Source organism: Mytilus galloprovincialis, chromosome 8 (genome assembly GCF_965363235.1).
Source record: "Mytilus galloprovincialis chromosome 8, xbMytGall1.hap1.1, whole genome shotgun sequence".
In the NCBI taxonomy this organism is placed as follows: Eukaryota; Metazoa; Mollusca; class Bivalvia; order Mytilida; family Mytilidae; genus Mytilus; species Mytilus galloprovincialis.
Window position 1 is genome coordinate 44,293,443 of NC_134845.1, and position 27,065 is coordinate 44,320,507.

A 27,065-nucleotide genomic window follows, 5' to 3' on the forward strand; every position below is an offset into this window, starting at 1 on the left:
AGCCTCTGACATTGCAAAGAATTTTCTTCAAATATATATGATAAAAATATTTTTAAAATTAAGTCAGTATGACAGAAAAAATTTGCGAACTATTGAGAAAAAGATCTGCAATATAAAGAAGCAACTGATAAATAGTCGATTCCATTTCAAGCATATGCAGCTTCTCATGTTTATCATCACAAATTTAAGAATGTTTAAATATTTTAAAACCTCTGTAAGAGCTTCCATCTAGAAAACATCTGTCAAAATGATATTTTGAAACAATGCTTTAAAGCTGCTTTTTAAATGTTCTAAGTTTCCACTCTAAATAAGTTGAGCAGTTATGTTAAAAATGTCTTCATCATTTTATAGCGTGTAATTGGCAGTAATCGAAAAGTAAAGTAATTACTTTTGATAAAGTAATCGACTGTAATCAATTACATACAAAGATTATTAATCGATTACACAAAAATCCTTCATGTAATCGATTATTAATCGATTACATTTGTCAGTAATCGTCCCCATCCGTGGTAAAATGTAATGTCATTCTATCAACATTAGCAATACGTGTAGGACTTGCTTATTTTGAAAAATAAGTTTTGTTTAGGAGATTACCCAAAGTCTAATTATAGTAGCACAAGATCGATGCCACTGCTGGTGGATAATTTCGTCACTGAGGCTATCATCAGCCCAGTAGTCAGCACTTCGGTGTTGACATGAATATCAATTATATAGATATAGAAAGATGAGGTATGAGTGCCAATGAGACAACTCACCATCCAAGTCACAATTTATAAAAGTAAACCATAATAGGTCAATGTACGGCCTTCAACAAGGAGCATAAACTCACACCAAACAGCAAGATATATAGGGCCCCCAAAAGTATAAGTGAAAAACCATTCAAACGGGAAAACCGACTGTCTAATCAATCTAAAAATCGAGAAACGAAAAACACTTATGAACCACTGAACATTAGATTCCTGACTTAGGACAGGTGCAAACAATTACAGCGGGATTAAAAGTTTTTATGGTATCAAATCTTCTCCATTTTCTCAAACAATAGTATAACACCACAACATAGAAAGACACACTATAAAATATCAATTGGAATGTCTTAACGTAATAAAAAAAACCGTAGTAACACAAATTGACACACAATGAACGAATAAATTTGATATGTGATACAATGTAAACGTATAGTTTATAAAAATAAGTGATAAATGATTTCAGTAAAAGTATAAAACCGCTGTGAAATGTTGAACAATTTTAGAAAAACATTAAACTTTGAAAAAAACCTTCATATTATACACAGGTAAAAGAAAATAATTTTGTTGTAACGTATACTTCTTCTGTCGATATAATCTTCCGTTTAAGAATACCAAAACATTTCTTGTATATGGTCATTTTTATAAATTTACTGTTTGCAAAAGTATTAATTATTCGAAATATTAAGGATTTTGTTATATGTCGAAGTGTTAAATGTCGACCTTATATTATGCTAACGATCATTATGACGACAGATGGCGCTCGCTTTGTTCAATTAATAAAAGTAAACCATTATAGGTCAAGGTACGGTCTTCAACACGGGGCCTTGGCTCACACCGGCCTGACTCCGGCCAACAAAATCATTCGTATACGTGTAACAAGGAGATTTACATATATTTATTACCATTAATATGAAATAAGACAGATCTTGAGAATCCGGTTGCACGTGCTCGCTTTCTCTTCATATTCATATCTACATCTATATCTACATTTATGTCTGAGTTTATGTTTGTTGGTAGTCTTCAGAGGTCATCTAAATGATATATATGTGGCTTCTGGTCTACAATACGGAGGGAATGTTGATACATTATAGCGAGCCCATGCATTGTTAACTGTTTTTTTTCAGACGTTTTGTTATTGAGATATATCTTACCATGTTATCAATAAAATATGAGAGTTCGGGTCCAAAAGGTGAACTTGAATTTGATAGCTAAAATCCCTCTACCAAAAACTACAGAATATGACGGGACGAGCATAAATAAATGAAGACACACTATTTTCCTCTGTACTCAATAACTTGTGTAAAACTTGAAAATCGGATTTTTTTTTATGTCAATGATAACATGTTACATCAATCTTTTTTGCTTATTTATTCAACTTTTATTCGAAAGTTGCATTATATCAATTAATAATAAGTAAGTAAATATGTGAAGTCAAGGAGTAAGTCTATCAGGGAAGACCGCCTGTGTTATAATGTCTTGTATTTTCATCAATATATCGAAAGCTGGACCCTTATTATCATCACTATCTAAGGATTCGCACGATGGAAAACGTTTCGGTCTTAAAATACACGGTTGTGTCATTTTGCCTGCTCCATCATCTTCTGTGCACTGTACTTCCGGCTGTGTCAAGGTTTCTCCGGTTTGTCTTTGCAATGCTGAAAATATATGAGAAAAAATGCATATTAAAATAAACAAACAAAATAACAGAGAACAGTTAACAATCCACTTTTCGACAGATAGGTGGAGTTAAAAAAGGAAGTTAATATGTATACCTATATTTAGACCTCCTGTTATAAAAAAAAATAAAAACAAAAGCAAAAACAACATATATATTTAAAGCTAACATGCTGATAACAATTTTCAAACCTCATGATTTGGAGTGTATGGCTCCTTTAAACATAGTATTCACGAACACATAGCAATAATTTAGTTTTGGATGTAACGCATCTTCTGAATGGCTGACAGTGTTTCGTCTTTCAGTCAATAGACATAGTTTTGTCATGTGACTGCGACGTCATCAACATTTTTTCATGATTTACTCCGGCTAAAATTTGAATTTCGAATTGAATTACGCGGGTTATATAGTGTGCACTACATTTTTTTTTAAATTTCAGCATAAATAGATAAAATATAACAGTCATTCCTTAAAAATGAAAGAGCAGACACAGACAGAACAGGTGAACACATTATTTTGCACAGGTTTAACTGCAGACATTTGTTTGCTATGAAAAGGGGGAATGTGACACTACAATACGAAAATTATTATTAATCAAGTTGAAAGAAAGAGGTGATTATTAATAAAATATGTTGAAAATTAAAAATAAATAAATAAAAAAAAAGTTAAAAGAAAGAGTTTACTAAAGTTGTTCTTTTATGTTGGGCTGTTTCATTGACGTTTATCCACACCTCACCTATATTTTCCCTTTATATGGAATGATCTACTATAGTAGAGCTTGTTCTATTTTATAATACTGATGATAATTATTATATATATTAATCAATTTTAACTGGAATTTAAGAACACTCAGGTAAGGTGTCTGCAATTTTTTCAACGACCGGTCATCCTTTCTCGTATTTATAAAATGCCTCTCATAACTGGACATAGTCGTGATTCCTCTCTTATTACACATGTTTGCGTTTATCTAATAAAAATTGACTTCTGATTATAGGATGAGGGGATGGATGAAGATTTACAGAATAGAAAATAATTGCCAAAGATATTAAGAATAGAGAAGGACCCCATCCCGACCTTCATGGGATTACACATGTATTTGTAACTGTGCGCCCTTGAAACCGTTTTCGTTAGGAGAAAACAATTAATTAAAATACACTCATTTGTTTAAGAAGAAAAAAATCCCTTATTTAAAAGAATTTTCATTAAGAAAAAACGTTGTCACGTTTTTTTTCTACACATTATAAGCAAGCTTTCGAATTAAAAAAGAGGGACCAAAGACACCAGAGGGATAGTCAAACTCATAGACACAACACAGACAACTATAGAATCAGCAACACGAACCCCACCAAAAACTTGGGGTCATCTCAGGTGCTCCCGAACACTTCACATTCTAAACTTGGAGTGCTCGACACGAGCCGTACTGATTTAAGTAAAATAAAGACAATCATGTGTTTTATACCAAAAAACTTACATTTGAGTGAACTGGAAATGTGACTTTGATCGGAAAGATCAAGGGCAGATAAGAGAGCTTCGAATCCATTTTGTCTCGTCTTGAGGATGCTTAAAAGTCGACAGATTCGTTGATCACGAGTCTTTGGCTGTAAAATATATCTTTGCATTTTCAATGACACCACTCCAGAAGAAATCAAATGCGGTAAGAGGGGAATCTCTAGCATTTCGTCACACATCATACTGTAACTTTGTTCAAGTAACGTAGCCTTCTTTTCTTCAAGTGGTTTACCTAAAGTAAATATGCAATTGACAAGGTTTTAGATGCATTTCAAACAAAGGAGGGTGTTATTTTTGTCACATGTGAGCGCGTGTGTGTGTGCGTGTATATACACAATACATAAAGTGATCCAGGTCATTGTATAGATAAGCGACAATATCATATTTTTATTAACAATTTTGCTACCGTCTCTTGGGTCTCATGGTTGCATGATAGTATCGATTTCCGTCGTGTTAAAACAAAATACTCGAAAGGTTGGCATATGCCTCTTTTCCCTCCAAGTATAGGTCAAACCGGGTTTCTCGGAATCAGCATAGTGTGTCTTGGTAGAGTGACAATGTTTTCGTGCGGGACCTTGTTGTGAACCAGCACATTAAAAATCTAACTCAGTATGGTGATCTAGTTGAAAGCATGGTTTTCGATTCTTGTGATATACCCGGCAACTTACTCTCTGTGTTTTTGTTAGATGTATTTTTGTTGGGTATCTATCTGATATGTTAAGCCCTTTTCTACTAATTTCGTTCTCGTGTTGTAACTATTAAACCACTATCCCAGGTTAGGGTAGGGTTGGGATCCCGCCACATTCTGTATGTATGTGCGTGTCTGAAGTCAGGAGCCTGAATTTTAGTGGTTGTCGTTTGTTTATGTGATATATATTCGGTTTTCGTTCATTTTTGTTCCGAAATAAGGCTGCTAGTTTTCTCGATCGATTGTTTGGTCATTTCAGGGCCTTTTATAACTGACTATGCGGTATGGGCTTTGCTCATTGTTGCCGTACGGTGATCTATAGTTGTTAATTCTGTGTCAGTTGATCTCTTGTGAGAGTTGTCTCATTTGCAAACATACCACATCTTATTTTTCATATGGTAGTTCCAGATTTCTAGGACGTTTTAACAGTCATTTGTTACAAAATATTCATACACCGAAGGATTGCTACTGCAAGTTTTTATACAGAGGCATTTTAATAACCTGAAATAATGTTCAGTTTCCTCTTTATATTCATTTTTAAACGTGCAGAACACGGGCGTATTATGTTCTTTCTCTCAGCCTTGTTTTAAATATAAGAAGCTTCTACAATATCTTGGAAATCACAATGAAAAGTCATTGCAGCTGGTCAGACAATTTTATGACTATCTTCGCTTTTAAAATTTAAAATGCAAAATTATATATTACCTGTAGTTCAGTGGTTGTCGTTGTTGATGTGTTAGATATTCGTTTTTCGTTCATTTGATTGTACATAAATTAGGTCGACAGTTTTTTCGTTTGATTTGTTTTACATTTTTCATTCCGGGGCCTTTCATTCATATGTAGCTTACTATATATACGGTATTGGATTCGCTCATTGTTTAAGACCGCACGGTGACTTATAGTCATACATTTGTGTGTCATTTGGTCCTTTGTGGAGAGTTGTCTCATTGGCAATCATACCACATCTTCTTTTTTATATCTATATTCATATCACATTAGCGAATTACTTTATAGAAAAAAGAAATCAATAGACACGAAAAGGAAAAAAGCTATGGTTGGCTAAGTTGACATAATTCAAAAGTATTCGTCCTCATTACTCACATTTCAAAATGTCTGGATTAACATTATAACATGCTGTAACTAAGGCATGGTAGGATGGCATTTCAGTTCGTTTACTCCATTCCAAAATGATTTGATGCAAACACTCCTCTGCTTCTGAATACTCGTCCTCAATGTGGGTTAGAATATCTGGTTCTATTCCAAGTTCACTACCTATTTGTCGATAATCTTGACCTATCGAATTTGGCGAAATAAAATTAATCCATAACTGACATAGAAATTCAGACAGATTTTTAAAATTCAATTTCATTGCAGAAGTTAAAATAAAAATTACCTTTAAGCTGAATGACTAAAATAATGCAGGCCGTAATTAATTTACTGCTCCAAATAATATAATTTAGATTTTCGTCATATTTCAGAGGATAATTGAAGGAAAAGAACTCTTATATCATGAATAAGAATAATTTAAATTAAATAGAATTCAATGTAATTACCAACTGTTTTTCTTATACTGTCACAAAACTCCTTAAGTTCTGCTGGTAGTTGCTTCCCCTTGTCTTTAACTCTGCTCAGTCCCTCGCACAGTTTGTCACACATGATTTCTGAACGTTTCTGTGTACATAAAACCTTTGATAATATATCATCAATTGAAATAAGATGTTGGTTCATGCTTTCATCGTCGTCTTTGTCTTTCCGTAGACCTTTGATATGCTTCTGAACCTGATAAAGAAGAGTTTTAAATACTTTTCTGTTGTTTTACAATTTTATAGACAAACAAAATTTTTTTTTTAAAATAAAACACGTAGACACAACATTCCTCATTGTATGAGTTTTGTTTCCATTTATATTATTAATTATATAGAAAACACTAACTTTTGCAAACCACTAAAACATTAACTTTTGCCAACTACACAATGTACCAAAACAAATATGTATAATCGTTTTGGTTTTATTCCCCATCAAAGACGAAAGTGTATTATCAAATATTATATATTCTATGAACACAGAAAATGGACATGGTTTATTTAAATCTGATAAACTATAATTTAGGTCGATATAGTAGAACCTCTGTTAGAATGCATTTTTATAAGCCCAGTGACGTATTTCATTTTATAGATAATCATTTCGGACTTTATTGTATTGTAGATCTAAAATACAAATGATGATGTCCTAAGATTTACATGACAAGGAAGCTACAATGGGTTGGAGGAGAACAGGGAAGTAATGTAAGCATATGACATAAGTGCAGGATGTTGATGTCTACTAGATCGATTAAACTAGTATGACCCCATTCGGATATCACCAAGTATCAGTAAGCAGGACGGGAACATTCTCTTCTATAGCCAATATAATGACATATTAACACTTTTCTTTAAGTGACAATCATAAGATAAATATTTTTCAGATGTCTTCCGACATTCTTGCATATAAGAAATATGACATTTGATTGCATTTAAAAGCTTGAGCCTCCGTTTCAATGCTTAGTAATCCAAATTAATTTTTTTTCAATTTAAAATATAAGATATATATAAATGTATAAGAGAGTAACTTTAACACACTATGTAAAATGTGTTATCCAAATAGCTATATATAGTACCTCTTGCATTTGAATCTTTAAATCTATGTTTTCTCTCATGAGTGACAATTGTTGTTCCACAATGTTGCATTCAATACTATCTGAATTTTCTGTGTCTGGACTTGATGGGCATTTCTGGGAACGCGAGCAAATTTCAGCATCTTCTTTTCCTTCATTTTTTGTATTCACACCCTCTGGTAATGAACTATCAGGTTTTGTAAAAATTTTCTGATCAGGCAAGTTTTCACTGTTATAAAAAACACAAACATCGGGCACCACTTTGTGAGAAGAAAAAATACCCCGAAGACCTGATGACTGTTCACAGTGACATAAACATTTACATTCTGTTGGTGATTCTGGTGGTGTTACACATGTACCTTGGTCTTTATAATATTTAGTATTTTGTGTGTTAGGTGGACAACTAGATGCTTTCATTGTCCTTGATCTTCTTACACGTCTTTCCCTCATTTCAATATATTGGTCAGATGACCTCATGTAGGCATGGATATTTGTTTGCAAAAGATTGAATATCTGCTTCAAAGTTTCTTCTTTTGACATTATTTGTGGAATCTGTAGATTTTGTTGTGCTAAATATAGAAACAGGAAAATTTTAACAAAGACAATTATATCAATTCGCTCAATGTTAATCTAAATTTCATAAGTGACAATATTTCATAAACCTTAATTTTTATATATGCACTTATTGCTCAACATTCAATATGTGATATCTAGAATATCAGGATAAAATGCCTGTTTAAAAAGCCAATAAATAAAGGCAACAGTAGGATACCGGGTTCCAAAATCCTTAAACAGATGGAAACACATCTACTATAAGAAGAAAATAAAGGAACAATAGGAACAACGAGATGTAACAACAAAAAAAAACAAAAAACGCCAACACTCATATAAACGAAATATTTGATAACAACTGCCATATTCCTGACTTGCTACAAGACATTTTAGGAAAATATGGTGGGTTGAACCTTGCTTAAGGGCATACGATACAGTTTTGATCCTGTATTTACAGTTTGATGAACATTTTCATATAGGCTGTTTTTTTGCCTGATTAAATCAAATAATTTTTTTATAGTGTAATAAAAAGTATACCTACATGTGCTACTTTTTGAGTTAAATTAGGTCGAAATTTGATATATTTGTTCAAAATTCGGATTTGTGGCCGTATTTTCTACAGTTTCATAAAAATTGGTCTACATAATCTCCCTGGAAAATGAAACAAAATGTCGTTTTAAAAAATAGGGGTCCGTGCACTCGTTTTCAAAATAAATCATTTTTAATTATAAAAATCAGTCGAAAAATGCATCTTTTCCCGATAAGTCACAGTTTGACGTCCCGAAAATAACATTTTACGTTAGCAACGGCATTACCCCCCCCCCCCTGTAACTGTATCGTATGCCCTTAATGGTATGCCAAACCTCTCGCTTTTATACGGGTAGTAGTTGAGCTAAGACTGAAAGAAACCGAAATAACATTTTTTAGAATTAAGGTTTAAATATAGAAAAACCACAGGTTACTACTCTTTTTGGAGATAAAATATAAAAGCAAAAAACAGGCAAGAAACTGATCAGTTAAATGACCATTACAATTGTTGTTTGGGCTATGAAATCATATCGCAAAATAGTGATTTGTTTTGCTAAAATTTGAAGTTATGACCAATTTTTCTATCCCATCTATATAATATCTATTTATCAATGTGGATATAAACACCCTTATACATGTTATAGATAAGGATAAACACACCGTACAGCTTCAATCTTGACCAAAACTCATTAAGTATGTTTAGTCATTATATGAAAGATACATGTAGCACCAAAAACTGAATGCCTGATTTATGTACAAAACAATAAACGTAAAAAAGATACACAACAACAAACGACAACTACTGCATTATAGGCTCATGACTTGGGACACGTTTACACAGAATTGGTTACATTAAAAATATTACTACACATTGATTTATGAAAACAAAAATCTTTATGAAAACAAAAAACGGACACACTTAAACTGTACTAAATATAAGTATACAATATGAGAAATTTCTAGTATGATTAGAATAGCAATACAAATTGATCGTTTAATTTTCAAAATATATCAATAGTAATGGTACAAATATAAATTTGTCTTTCATTTTTAAATCAAATAATTTAAGAAGAAGAAAAAAAACGAATTGACAATAACAGATTCTATTACTCAACAAAAAGTAAATTTCTTGAACAAACATGTGAGAAAATAAGTGAAATATTAATTCAATTGTTAATTTGTTATATATTATTATACATACCCTCCGATGTTTCAGTTTCTTTAACAAAATACAAAAGTGAGGTCATATAGTAACCTGTGTATGTATAGACTTTGATTTGTAGATATACTTGTATTACGGATGGATAACCCGGAAGTTTTCCTGTTCTAAAAATGAAAAGTCCTATACCTATACAATTAAAAACAAATGATGTATTCATGTAAACTTTCACAGTAATTGTTCCTTATTATGTAGGAGTTCAGATTAAATTGGATATTAAAAACTATGAATAAACATTTAAATCAAATTCATGTAATCAACACTGCGCTGTAACAACATAGGAAATAAAGTATAGTGTATTTGTACTCACACAAATACACACCGAAAAACGCGTGGGTGAAATGTAGAAGGTGTAGAGTATTGAATACAATGTTCCTGTTTCAAATTTTTTATTTTTTTATTTACTCTGATATTCTGAAATGGTTTAATGGATATAGAACACTAGATCAAGAAACAATTCGGGGATACATTATGACAGTGGTTTTAAGAGAATATAAACGTTAAGATGTTTTTCATCTGATCTGATCTTATTTTTTCATTTATTTTATCTTTATTGAACGTATGATTCTAAACACAATTTGGGTCCTAAATGCACTTCAATTTTGTACTTCATTTGGCTTTTGTAAAAAGATTAGATTCGAGCTTCGTTGATGAGTCTTTTGAAGTTGAAATTTGAATTCTGATATCTATGATGAGTTTATATATTGTGAAATCTATTTATCCTTATTAATATATCATCAGCACAAATGTCTTTCCAATTAAGATTTATCATTTTTTATAGTTATAACTGAAAAAATAAATAAAATCAATTTACATATATATACAGTAACGTCTTATTACAAAACATATTAAAAAAACCATTGCAAATTTAACTAATATACAGACCTATAAAATACATTCAAACAAGAAATAGATGAAAATTAAATTTTCAAGCCATTTAGGGGAAACTTCTTTATCTATTCAAACCATTTTATCAAACATAGAAAATAATGTAAAATAATACATAGCAGCCAGTTATTCGTGTTAATCAAATTCAACAAGACTGTCTATCCTAATTCGTATAGATCGACCCCAGATATAGTTATAACTGCTTACAAATCATTGAAAGCCTGTGTATCAACTTGGGATTCATCAACATAGTACGAAGGCAATATTAAGAATCGAATTATCTTTCTTATTTGGTAATAAATCTTTAGAAAATATTTTAAAGTAATAAATATACTACGATGAGTGTCATCGCAATACTGGGACAATTCATTTAGAATATTTGAGAATATTTCAAAATTCACTGATTAAGCATTTAACAAAACACTAGCCTAGTTAGTAGATAATAAATATATGCCTGACAATATTCTATATACCATTTATAATTATTAGAGCGAAGGAATCTGATGATTTTTAATTTCTTATCAATGTAATATAATACATGTATCTAAATATTTGAACACTATTTTTAATTTTAAATCATTTGGGAAATGTTATGCTTACATGAAGTCCTTGATTCTTTTTAAACTTATCAAATGTTTTAACCTGAAGTCTTATCCGGGTTCAATGGGTCCTGTGCAACTTTGACTATACAAACATGTATTTGTGTTTGTGTTATATATTTATTGATACATAAAATTATGTCACTGTAATAAACAAATTACTTACTTTCTTACTTACACCATGATATAAGATACCCATTTATATAAAACCCAATATTTACTAAATCATCATAATTACTTAGATCTAAGAAGATAATTATTCCATTATCACTAGATCAAAAAATATGAATTACATCAAATTTAAATGTTATATCCTATTCACTTATATTCGACTTAACATTTATGTTTACCGCCCCAAAAAAAATATTTGGTTTTAAACATGAACATACCATAAGATGTGAAATTGTCTGATGTTTTATTGAATGTAATTTAAATTATTTAGTTTTCCTAAGAGTCGTGTTTCATGGGTTAAACACAAATGCAATTTTTATGTTTTTAATTTGGTTAGAAAACATAGCTATCTTTTTTCGTTAACCTTTATAAAAAAGGTCGTACCCAATTAATTAAATCGAATTAGATAATTAGACTTTGTTATTGTAAATATCATTATTCTCTATAATTATGGAATGTAGTTTTATGAGATTAAAGGTCATTGAATATCATTTAATATCAAAAATACTCTCGTGCAATCATAAAACTGTAGCAAATTTGCACATGGAAAGAAATATTGCTGATCACTACTTTCAGCACTTTCGTGACTATTTCCTGGAAGTTTGTGAATATTGGAGGAGGAAGTTGGAGTGGTAAGAGAACCACTAAACCTCCGCTTGTAAAACTGACGATCCTAGGCAATTAAGATTGGAGTATTAATAACATGTGATCTATAGGTTAAAATGCGCAAATATAACGTCTGTAATACACCAATCAATGCAAATATAAGATACCTGTTTTCAGTTTTAGACATGTACCTGTCAGAAAAAGAAATTGTCCAAAATCTCATGGGATATGACAAAATAATTTCTTACCAATGGTTAATTATATATCTAGTCGTATCACAATTTATCTTGGAATTCAGTTAAGTTGTGTTGAAAAACATATTTTTTAATGGAAAATGTTCAAACCAAAAAGGACACATTGACCCCTGGCCTTTTACATATCAAAAGTTTTTTTTTAAAGTTTTTACATCAAAGAGGGACAAAAGATACCAGAGGGAGAGTCAAACTCAAAGATTGAAAATAAACTGACAACGCCATGGTTAAAACTGAAAAAGACAAACACAAATAATAGAACAGAAGACACAACATAGAAAACAAAAGACTAAGCAACACGAACCCCACTAAAAACTGGGGGTGATCTCAGGTGCTCCGGAAGGCTAAGCATATATTTATCCTGCTCCACATGTGGCACCCGTCGTATTGCTTATGTTATTACAAATCCGGTAAATAGTTTATTTCGGTAGGTCACATTCGTGAAATGGGAAGGGTATTGTAGTTACGACATAATAAGGAACATATCCGATATAATCTGTGAAACGGTTATTCCACTACAGGCAATCAACTTGTGATGGCGTCTGTAAAATTTACGAAGGGATGATTTCAACTTCACCATTTGGAACTCTTGGTTTAATAGCTTCCTTGTTAGTAGACACCATAGACAACTTTCAAGATTAAGCACTTATTTGTAAATTTCAAATGGCACAATGCTTATGTTAATATAACACAGTAGAAACCAATTGAGCAGTGCAGTGTTCAGTAATTCCTTTAAAAAAAACCCAACTTGATATTGGTATATAAAGATAAAATTTTGACTTCTTTAAAGTGAAGTTAATGATACCAAAGAGATATCCATAGGCATCAGTCAGTCGAAAGTTAACTGAAAAGCAATGGATGGAAAGGATAGACACCAATAGACACACAACAGTACACAAAACACAACATAGAAAACTAAAAACTGAGCAACACGAACCGCATCAAAAGGGTAAGCAGATTCTGCTCAACATGTGGCATGCGGCATGTTGCTAATGTTTGTACAAAGCCGGTAATAAGCTTATTTCGATAGGTTACATTCTGGAAAAGGGGACTGGTTTGTAGTTACGACATTAGGGACATATCCATGATCATATATGAAACGGATATTCCAAAAGGGTCAACCAACTCGTGATGGCGTCCATACAACAATTGCAAGCTCTGGAATATCGAATCAACTTGGAGATAAATACTACGTATGTAGCCACTGCTGGAATATTGCTTAATAGAAATAAAAAGTTAACAATTGAGAATCTGAAATCATCATCTTTTATTGTAAAGTTTTGTTATACCATTACAGGAAACATGCAGTTTACTTTTTACTTGTATCGTTGACTGATAGCGTTTGTTTTTGGCCGTAATTAGGTTTTATGGATTTCATCTTTTTGAATTTGCCTTGGAGTTCAATGAAATTTGTACATTCTAGATAAAACAATATACATTCATATCTTTCTGACTATACATATTTTGTTTTACCAGTATATTATTCGAACATATTTTTGACAAATATGAGCATCTTTTTGAAGAGCGAAGTCGTTTGGAGAAGACATTTTATAGTTAAACTTAATTGACTAGTGTGTCAAAAAAAGATAATAAGAACATTGGACCAAACAAGTTCAAATGCTATTATTTACTGTTTGAGAATGCTTCAAATTCAATTTTGTCTCGTTGGTCTTGTTGATCATGAGTTCGTGGTTTTGTCACTATGTCTAAGATGCAAGGGACAGTGGAAAGAGACAAATTTGGTAAATGCAAATTCGCAGATCTGTCAGTGTTGGGATACATATTATACGAAGGATATAATATATATGTATTTCAAACGTACGATAAATTTGAAAAAAATGTAAAAAAATAAATAACTTCATTATAGAAATTTGCCAAAGAAATATATACAGATTTAGTAATGTTAAAAAACATATACAAGTTGGTCACTTAGCTTGAAAAAATAAAAATATTTCTGATACCAATGAAGCGACAATAAAGACAAGTCAGAGATATATTTTTATGACGAGATTAAAACAATTGCTGCTGCAGAAAGCAATATAGGTTTTAAATTTTTTTAATAAATACAACAAAGTAGTATATTTTAAACAAGTTTGACAAAAATTTAGAGTTTCATTGACGTTAAGAGAGGGTTTATGATTAGATCTTCCTGCAGGTAGATAGTATCAGTCTGACCAACTTTATGTTTTTCCTACATCGTAGCTTATGTTTCTTCCATCCTCTTGTATACTGATGTCGATAGATTAAACTATTTATCAGCTGCTTGCAAAATAACTCCAACGTAACGCATTGGATTACATTTTCGTCGTTCTGCAAACTGCACATTGATGGGGCATTGCAACCAAGATTTACGGGATCTGGAACTAATGAAATATAACAGAAAATAATGAGTTGTTAGTTAGAATAAAATAGTTTTGTCTTTGGTAACTTTTGTTTGGTATATACTACACTTTCATGGATTTCTATAATGTACACTTATCAAGTGTGATATAATGAAATAATATCATAATGGTTTTGTGCACAGTATGCATGTAATGTCCTAATAATTTTATAATTATATATTTGCATATAAATACTGATAATGTAATTATATATAAACCCTCGTATCACACACTCATAGATTTAATGCTACAATTAGTTTAGTTTTCAATGCCGTACACGTTATCGTTTCTGAAATGTGTGACGTATGTTTTTCAATTTTAGTGTGTTTGTATGCACTATATCTATGATTTAGTAGTTTTATTTCACAACATTACGTATCTTCATATATCCTTTGACTGTCCATTTGGTATCTTTCGTCCCTCTTTTACATGTAGATTTGTAAAATGTTTTGAAATTTCAATTCATATAAAAAGATGTGGTATAATTGCCAATGTGACTACTCTCAACAAGGGTCCACACGACACAGAAATTAACAACTATAGGTTACAGTACGGCCTTCAACAATGAGCAATGCCCATACCGTATAGTCAGCTATAAAAGGCTTCGAAATGACAAAATTTATGTAAAACAACTCAAACGAGAAAACTAACGCCTAATTTTATATGTACAACAAATTAACGAAAAAAAATATGTAAAACATCAACAAACGACAACCACTGAACTACAGGCTCCTAACTTGGGACAGGCACACACATACAGAATGTGGCGAGGTTAAACATGTTAGCGGGATCCCAACCATTACAGTGGTTGTAGAGTACATCATAAGAACGAACTTTAAAAATCAGCCGGAAAAGGCTTAATTCATCAGATGGATACAAATAGAAATACATCTAACACAAGCAGAGTGGACGTGGCCGGGTACTTGTATATCTTAACAACAAAAAGACAATAAGTACTGATCTGAAAGTACTCACAGCAAGCTAGGTCAAAGCCACTAACAACTATAATAAAAATGTATGTTCTTAAACTTTTATGTGTAGAATATTGTGCATGGAATAAACTAGAATTGATATGTCAAGGGTAAAACAAACATGAAAATTACAGGTTCATTCGAAAATTAAGAAACAATTCCTACGGCTGAAAAACGATGAAAATTAGACAAAAAGCACGGCACTGCAAAATATGGTCTTTTCTATATTTTTAAAAAGAAATAAGCAGATGAAAATAAATGCAAAACGATGGACAGGTCTATGGAGAACATAAATACATCTAACACAAACATGTATTTCCCTTAGGGTCCTATGTTAAACTAAGTCTCCCGCTGGTGGACATCTTGGATAATGGATCGGCTTTATGGTAACAGTACTTGATCAGCACCTCATAAGACACATTCATGCCATATTTGATTCCATTCCATTCAGTGGTTCTCTAAAAGAAGACATTTGAATGTATTGTCAATAGGGTTCTATGTTTAAAGAAGTCCCCTACTGGTGGCCATCTTGAATAATGGATCGGCTTCAAAGTAACGACACTTGGGCAGCACATCATATGGAACATTCATACCATGTTTGATTCCAATCAGTGGTTCTCTAAAAGAAGACTTGTGTTTGTGTTTCTTATAGGGTTCTATGTTAAACCAAGTCCCCTGCTGTTGGCCATCTTCGATGATTGATCGGCTTCCAAGTAGCAACACTTGGTCAACACTTATTAAGGAACATTCATGCCGTGTTTGGTTTCATTCCATTCAATGGTTCTCTAAAAGAAAACATTTGTATGTTATTCCCAAAGGGTCCTATGTCTTACTAAGTCCTCCAGCTGGCGGCCATCATGGATGATGGATCGGCTTCCAAGAAACAACACTTGGTCAACACTCCAATTGGAACATTCATGACATATTTGATTCATTCCATTTCGTGGTTCTCTAGACAAGTTCAAAATTTGAAAAGTAAACGACGATAACGGTCGACGACGACGGACGACAAACGCCAAGTGAGTCGAAAATGGCTCACTTGGCCTTGGGGCCAGGTGAGCAAACAACGAGAAACGAGAAACACGTATGGACCACATCAACAAACGACATCCACTGAACTTAGGACAGGTGCAAACAGTTGTAGCGGGTTCGAACGTTTTACGAGTTAAAACCTCAAACATCCATGTTAGTCGTTCAAGAGAATAAAACTAGTGCAAAAATCATATTTATTTTTGATTACTTACATATCGGATCTTTAAAGGTTTGTGCTAAAATATAAAAAAAACGTTTGTTTCCACATAATTCGATGTCTACAATTGATTTGGATTGTTTCAACCTTGCCGTTTATATGGAGAAAAAAATTTACTACATGTAAGTGAAATAGCATTCAAGAATATATACTTTTTCCATACGGTTTAATGTAACATACCTTTTGAATTGTACATGCTATGGGAAGAAATTTTTTATCAACGTTACCTGATTCCTTTGATTTTGCCCTTCTCCTTTTTTCATTATAATTTATATGCATCTATTCAATTGGTCTTTTGAAAATACATGTATTTTGTTTTATTCTACGTTCGTGTTCCTTCTTATTTGAGAATCATTATATGCACTAATATTATTAATTCGTATATTTTAACAAATTTGATTCGTTAAGGGATAGTCACATGTTAAACTATATTTTCGAAGGTAGAGAGAAAACGGCGGATAGCAAAAAGCATATTGACCGGCAAAAAGCATATTGCACGATTATTTTTAGAATATCTAAAAACCGATATACTTTGTGACGTCATGTAATGAATTTCAGGATATTGTTTAACGTTTTGAAACAAATGATATCTGTGATCGATTATTTGACGAAAAAAAATCTTAAAATACATAAGATGTCCACAAAAAAAAGTAAATGAAATAACAACTAATATGTTGTTATTGTCAAGGAGAAAATGTAATATCAATAAAGTTCCAACAAACCTAAATGACGATTTTGATACAAACATGGTCGGAAATTAATAATATAACAAATATAGCCTTTGTATGAGGTCAATACAGGATATATCGACTCAAAGAAGTATATCGACCTCGGACTTCGTCCTCAGTCAATATACTTCTTTCAGGTCAATATATCCTTGTATCGACCTCATACAAAGGCTATATTTGTATAACATTGTCTAATATCAGATATCATGAACTGTAAATATTCAATTTCCGTTTTTCATTTGTGAAAAAGAGGAAATTACTGTAACGGTCAAATAGAAATAAAAACCAAATTAAATGGATATCTATGTAGGTATATTATCACAAATTAATGGTACATCACATGAAAAGGTCGAAAACATGTTCTCTTGAGTTTGGTAGTTTTAGGTAATAAACCCCGCATTTCATTTCAGAAACAGGTATTTCTTAGTCATAAACATATATCTGGGCAGTTTTAATGCACAGGTTTTGTTCTTCATTTGATGTTTTTTTATAAAATATTTTGGAAACTTGAGATCACATGGTTATTTAAACTTGTAAACAGGAAAAAAGGGGTAAGCATTTGATTGGTTAACTTTCAGTTATAGTAATTAAATTGTATGAATGAAATGATAAATGAAATGTTGTCTGAAGTACTTGGCATGAAACCATTGTACTCATGCTAAACTTATTTTGATTTGAAACAATGATAAATTCTGCTCAAGGTGTAGAAAGTACAAATTTAACAAAGACTAAACAGGGAATAACTAATTGTGGTATACCTCCTGTTAAGGCTTATGTGGATACCAAGTAAATTTGAATGCTTTATTATTTTTCTCTATGTAAATATACGTCTGAAAATTAATCATACATCAATTTCATTAGAATTGCCTCGATATGATACAATTATAGCCAAGATGCTTTAATTTAACAAAAGGTACTGAGATGAAAATAAGTGACGACACACACACGTTTTCTTTATTTTTTATATGATTTGTTTAATACATTTTGGATATGCACTTACGTATCACTGAATACACGTCAGAATCGCTAGCTACAACGGAACCGTCAATCACATGAGGTCTACAGACATCACAAAAATCAGCATTGACTGCTGTCGTTACTAATATTGCTATATAGAAAACAATGTTATCATAACATGCATAAAAATACTACAACCTAATACATTAATCAACAATAATTAGAAAGAAAAAATATAAAAACGAAAACAAAACGAAGAAACAATAGTCAAAGAATGTACTAGAATTTTTATTTGTGTTTTATGAATATAAATCTGTATATGTGTGACGTTGTGTTTGTATATATCAGGAAATTTGGTTTTTAAAAGTTTTTTAGACATAGAGACACATACAATGTAATAATACACAGTAATAATTTGGTTGCAATGAATTCAAGTAATTTCCCATTGAAATAAAAACCGTTTTTTTTCACATGTGACATAAACTCTTTTATTTCACTTCACTGACGTCATACAACAATAGTTGTTGGCAAGACGTTGTCAATTACATTGCATTAAAACAAATTGTGTAGAAAAGAAATATTTCTTTCCATTTTCTACTGCTATTCAATTAAAAAGTCTCATTGTCAATGTACTAAAAAAAATCTCTAATTAAAGAATTCAAATATCGAAAAATATTTAATTCATGACCGAACAACGCTACGCACTTCCGTGAAATCATGTTTTGTTCGGTCATTCGTTTAATATTTTTCTATATATGAATTCTTCGATTAGCTACTTTACTCTACATATAAATATAAATAAGTACTAAATACCATCTAATCACAAAGGCAAATAGAGATATTCGGGGTAAAGATGTACTGTTTTTATACGAGAGTAGTAACTATTATTTAATAAAACTAACCTTTATCATCAGCATCTGTTGACGTGGTTCCTACCATTGCTAGAATAACAAAATCATATGTTAAAGTGAAATCCCTCTCATAAATGCAGACGAACGAAACATACAAATGCATGTTGTAGACGTACTGGCATGTTGTTATTAAACAATTGCAAAAAAATCGCTCGACTTTAATTTCTATTGTTTTGCTGAGTTTTATGTGAAACGTACCGGAAAAAACTTTTAAAACATTGTAAAACAAGTTACACAAAAACAAAATCAATTTTAACCACCAAAGAAATTCTAATAAAGTCTGGCACAAGGTCTCAGATTTTGATGAAACTTTTATATAATAGCCAGTACCATACCTAAAGGCAATAACAGGAAACAAATGTTTCCGGAATATTCCGGTTGCCATGGAAAACACAAAGGTTGATTTTTTGCAATGAAAGGTCATATTTTAACTCTTGAAAAAGTGAAAAACCGACATTTTGCACTGTTTAGTACTTGATTTATGTATAACATATCCTTTTTTTCTTAATAATATAATATAACTGACCTTTAATCTGTTTCAAATTCACATATTTTCTATATTTACCATTATCAATTATTCTGCTACCAGCTAGTAAAGATATGCTCAAATGGAAAATTTGGATTTCAGTGAAAAATGCATAAATACAGGATATTCAAGTGGATGGTTTCTTAAATGCAGCTTCTCACAGTTAAATGTGAGGTATATTTAGAAAGAACCGATATAGGGCTTTCAAATTATAAGATAAAATCAGTGGGCAAATAATTGCAAAAGAATTTATTAATGAACGAAAAACAACAAGCAGGTTAAAAGCAGCTAGTGATGAAGTGTAAGAATAAATACCTGTGTAATAAATACATTTGTCAAACGTATGCCACACATTTGAAGAATTTCACGATGTTCATTGTCAAATTTGAGGAAATCACTTTAACGATACATACGCATTAATAAATGTTCAAAAACAACGCCCATGTCTCGAAATCGAAACAGTAAATCACCGCATTCAGTGACACTCTACTTTAGTAAGCACCTGCTGAGTAACTAATTGAATTAAAGAAAAAAAAGTTTCTGTCAATTCAGAGAAAAAATAATTTTAATCCTGTGTTAATGCAATTGTAATGTCCTTTTCATAATCACGTCACTACCCAAAAGTACTTGATCGCCTATAAGTTCTCGTAGATGCAAAGATTTCGTTTCCTAATGTTCAAAATAAGCCTTTCTCTCAAAATAAGCTGAAATTAAGCAAACAAGTATATTGGAACACTTGCTTTGAAAACACATGCTTGTGCTTCATGTTAGATTACAAAATGTTTTTTCGTCTTGAAACAGCTTAATACAAAGGTAAACAAACTCATCTTCGCCTCCTCCTTCACCCGGTATAGTTGTTTGTGACCTACACATTAAATGTCATGTACACATGTACACATTTACCATTTATTAAATTATTAAATTAAATTATTAATATAGTATTTGAAGTGTTTTAAAACCAGGTTCGACCCACCATTATTCTTCAAATGTCCGGTACCAAGTCAGGAATATGGCAGTTGCTATCTAATAGTTCTTTTATGTATGTTGCATGTCGTTTTTTTTGTTGCACTTCAGTGGTCTGTTGTTCCGTGGTTTTTCTCTTCTAGTTGACGTGTTTCCCTTGGTTTTAGTTTTTAACCTGAATTTGTTATCTCTCAATCGATTTATGACTTTTATACTGCGATATACTACTGCCTTTATTTGTTACTTTTATCAAATACTAATGGTTTAGATATAAATGAATAAAGCTAGTTGTTTTCTGATATTTTTTGTCTTCCGTTGTTTTATAACCAGATGTACTTTTCAGAAGCAGATTATGTTTGGACTACTATGTGTTTCAAGTCAAGATGAAGGAAGAAACAGCATGCAAATTATAAACATATTTTATTAACCAGTTAGTATAATTATAAGCTCAACTGTCCTATCATTATAATAGGTGTCAAACATTATTTTACCCAAAATAGTCACCCCGGTCCATTATGACTTTTACCCGGTCCATTATGACTCATATCCGGTCCATTATTGATTTGTTGCCAGTCCTTTATGAGCACGTGCAATAATGTTGAAAAACCAAAAAAAATGGCTGACATCAGTGTCCGCTTCGATTTCAATTTTATGTTTTGAAAAGATCTGTGCAACTTTTCTGTGGAATTACCTACAAGTCCAGGACTGCGTAACTTCTTTTAGCAACATTTTGCGTGCTATATTTAGAACCGGAACTCTATAGACGCAGACGACAGTACAGTATGGCAGGCCTTGTTCCTGCAAAAATATCGGACAGATACGCCAAGAATGGCGAAGACATGCTTGATGTTTTGTCTCATGACATAATGAGGTACGAAATGCTTGCAGAGAAGGAGACGTTCGACGCTCTTACCTCCGTCCTGCAAGGGGAACAATCCCATGACAATGTCGAGCTACATGAAATCGAAGTAAACCGCTTGAACAATGACAACAACAACAATGACGAAGGTGATCCGACGGAAACACACGAACAGCGTGACACAGGAAGCAGTAGATTTAGATCAGTTTCCAATGAGGACACAGACGAATTTCTCAGGAAAAATGTAAATAAAAACACGGACTACAAAACAAGATCAGATGTCAAAACTTTCTACACCTGGGCACAGCAAGTAGGAGAGTTTAGAGAGCTGCAGATGATTCCGTTTAAGGAACTAGATGCTATTTTAGCCCGGTTTTACTTAGGTTAGTTTAAAAGTTTTTTACTTCAACTTAAAGACTCCTAAAAATATGTTATTATGGTAATGATTTTTGATAAAATAGATTTGTACATGCTTTAGCCAGCTTCGTGACGGCTTACGGATAGGAACATGTATACTGAATTTTTTAGTCTGTCCAATATCATTCAGGACATCTTGTTTATATTTTGTAATATCAGTCTGTCCGTCCTATACTAACTTTTGAATTTCAGCTGAAGTTACGCTTGTATGTAGGCTGAATCCTTGCAAACAGCTAGTCAGATCTTCATTGAATTTTGTACACTCATTCAAAATAAGAAAATTAAAATGAAAATTCAATACAAGTTAACAATTTCATAGCACAATTTACCGTGTGAGACATCTGTGTTTTCTTGTTGATATCAATTGATTTTTGTATGATACATGTATATTTTTTGTATTTCATGTAAATTTTTTACATACAGAGTGAGGATACAGGCTGAATGGGGTTAATGTTCACTTTTTTTATGTTTCTATTTAAAGGTGTAAGGAACAAAGAGGGACAGGAGTATGAACCAGACACGCTTACAGGATTCCAGAATAGTATTGAGAGACACCTGAAAAACAATAAAGTTGTAGTGGATTTGAAAAGAAATGACGATTTCAGCCATTCAAGAAAGGTGCTCGAGGCCAAAAGAAAGCAATTGAAACAAGAGGGAAAAGGGAATAAAAGAAATAGAGCTGAACCTATAGACACACAGGAAATCCAAAATCTTTATGACAAACAGCTGCTTGGTTCAGGTACCATTAATTTATTTTTACAAATGTACATTTTTGTACATCACAATAGATACTGAATATTGGATTTCAATATTTAAAAAAACATGGTGCTATATCAATTTTGATGAAAGTTTTGGGATATAACAGATTTAGTGTCATACAGGAGACATTGTACTGCATTTGTACAAATAGCATGAATATAGTTTTTGATTTTCCTACAAACATGACAAATGAATATCAAGATAAATTAGGTTAAAAAATTAAATGGAATGAAGCTAATTAAAAAAATTGTTTTGTTTTTATATCCTGTCACACAAAGTGGCAAGGTATAATGTGATTTCATTTGAGTGTCCGTCTGTCCATCCGTCTGTCCCCCGACGGTTTCCTGATGATAACTTGAGAACAGATTGACCGATTCCAATGAAACTTTGTACTGTTGTTAAGCATGATTAAAAAAACAGGCTAAGCTAAGTTTGATTTTCAGAAAAATCTGTTTACTGGTTTCGGAGTAAGACCATTTAATCTCTGGATAGTGCCCTATTTTTAAATTTATCATTGTTTATTTTCAGCTAATCCCACGTCACTACTAAACACAGTCTGGCTCAAAAATGGTGTTTTCTTCGGATTCAGAGGTCGTCAGGAGCATGCATCCCTCCTTCTTGGAGACCTTACTATGAAGCAAGACTCCAATGGGAAAGAATATGTGGAATTTAATGGTTAGTTCATAGCACATGTTGTGCACATATGGTACACAAAATTTTCATTTACATTGCAGTTTATCAGAGGTAATTTTAATAACTTGTTGGGGCATATAATTTTATTCATGTCTGTTTCTCCTTACGCCTGATACAAATTTTCATCTGACATAAGCTTTTACCCACATGTTTACGCTTATTTCGTGCAACTGTCTGTTTGTTTGTGTGTCGTTAACACACAAACCATTAAAGTTTTGTTCAACAACAATAATAAACTGCTATCTATTTAGCATAAAGTGTCATTCCAGTGTCCTAATGATGTTTGATATTGAAAGCATGTGTTTGTTTTTATAATTTTTCAGAGAGAACAACTAAGACGAGAACTGGCGCCAAGTCGTCTGACTATAGAGCAGTAGCACCTAAAATGTTCGAACAAAAAGAAAACCCAAACTGTCCGATAAAAATGTTAAAATTGTACATCAGCAAAAGACCAGCAGATCTTCAAAATGACCCATCATCCAAGTTTTATTTAAGACCTTTGGACAAACCTAAGGAAGATGTATGGTATTCACATCAATGTATTGGGAAGAACAAATTGGGGACTATGATGAAAACTATGGCCGAGGCCGCACAGTTATATGGCCGTAAAGTCAATCATTCAACCCGTAAAACTTTTGCAACCAGTTTGTTACATTCAGAGCGCCTACCTACTGAAGTTGCCCAGCTAGGCGGATGGAAAGGAATCTCGACACTCACACACTATAATTTTCCGTCTATGAAACAACAAGACCAGGCATCAAATATCATATCAAATGTTGTCATTCCTCCATGTTCCAGCAATCAGAATGAAACGGCACCTGAGAATTCAGATAAGGATACCAGTGACTGTCCTGAATATGATATTCACATTGTTTCCTCTCAAGAAAAAACTCTTGATATTCATTATGACAAGGAAAATGATTCAGAGCTATCTATGTTTGAAAAACCATCTCAGGCTTCTAGCATTGTTAACAATAGTAAAAGTAACATGATTGCCAATAGAAAAGACTGCAGTAATCCATTCAGTATTCTAACTGGCGCTGTTATTAATGGTGGAGTCATAAATCTAAACATATTTTCTGGGAAGAGGAAACGGGATGACTTTTCCAGCTCTCAAGAGTCTTAATAATTATCAGACAAGTTCCTAATTCAATCTGTATTTGTTGTCCTTGTTGAAAAATTTTGTTATCAGTAAATAATTAAGAAAATATACAATTCCATTTTTATTGCCTCAGAACTGGTTAATAAAAGTATTAAGAAATGGGTAATTTAATAATGGACTGGTTATATATCCTCGGTCCGTAATAACGGCCCGCGGATTACTGTAATGGCCCTCGGCGTTGCCTCGGGCCATTACAGCAATCCTTGGGCCGTTATTACAGACCTTGGATATATAACCAGTCCATTATAAAATTACCCATTTATTAATACTATAGTAATGAACTTGTCTTTGAGGGCATTCATGTACTAGTGTATAGAATTCAAAATGAATGTACGAGAAGTTTCTGCTTCTGTTTTTGTTAACAGTATTTACCCCGTTCAAAAACAACAAAAATGTATAAAAAAATAAAATAAAAAAATAAACGGTTAATTTTTATAACGGTGCAGTCTCTCAGAAGCTCAAATAGCAACCAGTCCTTAAAAAAATCCTAAAAAGGTATCTTTAGTCGTCTAGGATAATTAATGTAATTCTTATATAATTTGTGTATTGCCAAAACAATTATCAAATACACAGCCAACTTAGAAAGGCCAAGATCATAAATAAAAATGTAAGTTTAGTCAACATCAACTTTAATAGTATATAAATATATGTGATGTGTTCATTGATGTTTAATCTATTTCTGATTTTTTTTCATCTGGAAATTAGATTACAAATGATAACTATTGCTGTAACTGAAATGAAATAAACATGCTTTAGAAGTCTTTATCTTGTTGTTGACAGATAAAGTCTGATATAGTTGTATCTTCAACGGTAATACCACCACTTGAGAATTTTAAGTGAAATGCTGGATTAGTGTTACTGAATATAAGAGTCCTAAGTCCAGAATCAGTAGCCGGGGAACCATCGTTTTCAAGCGTTAATTCCTTTGGAAAATTATAAGACTGAGCAGCTGAAAAAGTAAGCATTTTTAAGTTTACATAAATAGAACTTCATAGTGTTGTTCATGGTTGGAAAAGTAAAATCACAAACATACCGAAACCCGAGGAAAAATTCAAAACGGAAAGTCCTTCAACAAATGGCAAAATAAAAAGCTTATATTACATATCAAACGAATGGATAACAACTTTCATATTCTCAAGCAGCTGTTTACACTTAATTCATACAAATAGCTCTACACGAGATGATACATATTGAGATAACTGTATACATATATATCTAAAACAAAATATTCATCTATGTCTTCACCTTTACAATCTTAACAGACAAAGAAGAAAGAAAGACCTCACTTCCGTTCGTCCAACACGTGTTTATATATAAAAAAACGATTATACTACTACAAAACGTTTTGGAACACATCTTCTGACTGAAAATAAAGTAACACAATATCTTGATTTATCCTTCAATCAGTTGCCTAATCGAAAATATAACACCTATGTTGCTCAAATTTTAGAAAACTACACTTATTTAAAGCTTTATCAGAAACAGTTTTTAAAAATTTCAAGTGATGAGTCTGATGACATTTTGTATAGTGCACACAACTAAGAATTTTCCTTGCAAAAAATGAACAAAATAGCACAATTTAACACCTAAAATGAAGTTGTCATAGTTTTCGCTTTAATCGATTAAACAAAAATGCTGTTAATTTTCAATAATTTTGAGCATGTTCTATAAAGGTGTGGAACCTCAAAAGTAGATCCCCATTTATCCCAATAGGAGTATTGCAAAACTTTCTTTAGGTAGATTATGAAAGGTTTCAATATAAAACAAATAGGTTTCAGCAGATAAACACAAAAAAAGTTCTATATAACGCAGCTAGTTTTTACACTAAAGGTAACGGTAGTTGTCTACACAGTTACTTTTGCCTAGGTGCTATTTCTGCACCCAAAATTTGTAGTACTGGATGTCTACTTTTAATATTCAGTACTATTTTGTTCCTTTAAAGTTATTGTAATATTTAGGTACCCGTATTTTACAGTACTTTATAGATTTATAATTGAAATTTAAGTATTACAGATTTTTGGTTACACGGTTACATTTTCAGCATTTTGATAGTTTGTCTATTTGAAATCTTTTACAATTATGATGTTCATACATGGAATACTGTGATCATTGTTGGTACTATTTGTGTACCAATATTTTAAGTACAAATCAAGTACTGGAACATACAAATACTTGAATATTACAATATTTCTAAAGTAAAGAAATAGTACTAAACTTTAAAAGTAAATTTCCAGTACTACACATTTTAAGTACAGACATAGTACCTATGCAAAAGTAGCTGTGTAAATATATAATAATTTTCATGATAATGTCTATATAAAAATTATAGCTTACTGGATAATTAATGCAATCTTAGTAAAGTTGAAATCATCCCCTCGTAAATTTTACGAGTTGTTTGACCGTT

The 27,065-nt window shown here is 32.0% G+C and overlaps 2 protein-coding genes across 2 annotated transcripts; one reads left to right on the forward strand and one right to left on the reverse strand.

Moving 5' to 3' along the window:
• Nucleotides 1-2,101: 2,101 nt before the first annotated feature.
• Nucleotides 2,102-9,748, reverse strand: LOC143042023 (uncharacterized). The gene is made up of 6 exons (XM_076214239.1): nucleotides 9,553-9,748; nucleotides 7,275-7,840; nucleotides 6,172-6,397; nucleotides 5,720-5,911; nucleotides 3,893-4,162; nucleotides 2,102-2,401 (listed from the first exon to the last, which is right to left on the reverse strand). Exons 1-6 carry the CDS (start codon nucleotides 9,728-9,730, stop codon nucleotides 2,178-2,180), a joined length of 1,656 nt encoding a protein of 551 aa, XP_076070354.1. The 5' UTR covers nucleotides 9,731-9,748; the 3' UTR covers nucleotides 2,102-2,177.
• An 11,553-nt stretch (nucleotides 9,749-21,301) lies between these two features.
• Nucleotides 21,302-24,707, forward strand: LOC143042024 (uncharacterized protein KIAA1958-like). The gene is made up of 4 exons (XM_076214240.1): nucleotides 21,302-22,013; nucleotides 22,529-22,786; nucleotides 23,335-23,481; nucleotides 23,823-24,707. Exons 1-4 carry the CDS (start codon nucleotides 21,554-21,556, stop codon nucleotides 24,623-24,625), a joined length of 1,668 nt encoding a protein of 555 aa, XP_076070355.1. The 5' UTR covers nucleotides 21,302-21,553; the 3' UTR covers nucleotides 24,626-24,707.
• The last annotated feature ends 2,358 nt before the right edge of the window (nucleotides 24,708-27,065 follow it).

What these genes read in the sequence shown, in the direction of transcription:
- LOC143042023 (XM_076214239.1), bottom strand. Translation starts at nt 9,730, where the DNA reads ATGAATACATCATTTGTTTTTAATTGTATAGGTATAGGACTTTTCATT. An exon ending in AGAAACTGAAACATCGGAGG is followed by an intron (nt 7,841 to 9,552) that starts GTATGTATAATA and finishes TTCTATATTTAG; the next exon opens with CACAACAAAATCTACAGATT. An exon ending in TAATCCAGACATTTTGAAAT is followed by an intron (nt 4,163 to 5,719) that starts GTGAGTAATGAG and finishes TATTTACTTTAG; the next exon opens with GTAAACCACTTGAAGAAAAG.
- LOC143042024 (XM_076214240.1), top strand. Translation starts at nt 21,554, where the DNA reads ATGGCAGGCCTTGTTCCTGCAAAAATATCGGACAGATACGCCAAGAAT. An exon ending in TTTAGCCCGGTTTTACTTAG is followed by an intron (nt 22,014 to 22,528) that starts GTTAGTTTAAAA and finishes TTCTATTTAAAG; the next exon opens with GTGTAAGGAACAAAGAGGGA. An exon ending in AGAATATGTGGAATTTAATG is followed by an intron (nt 23,482 to 23,822) that starts GTTAGTTCATAG and finishes ATAATTTTTCAG; the next exon opens with AGAGAACAACTAAGACGAGA.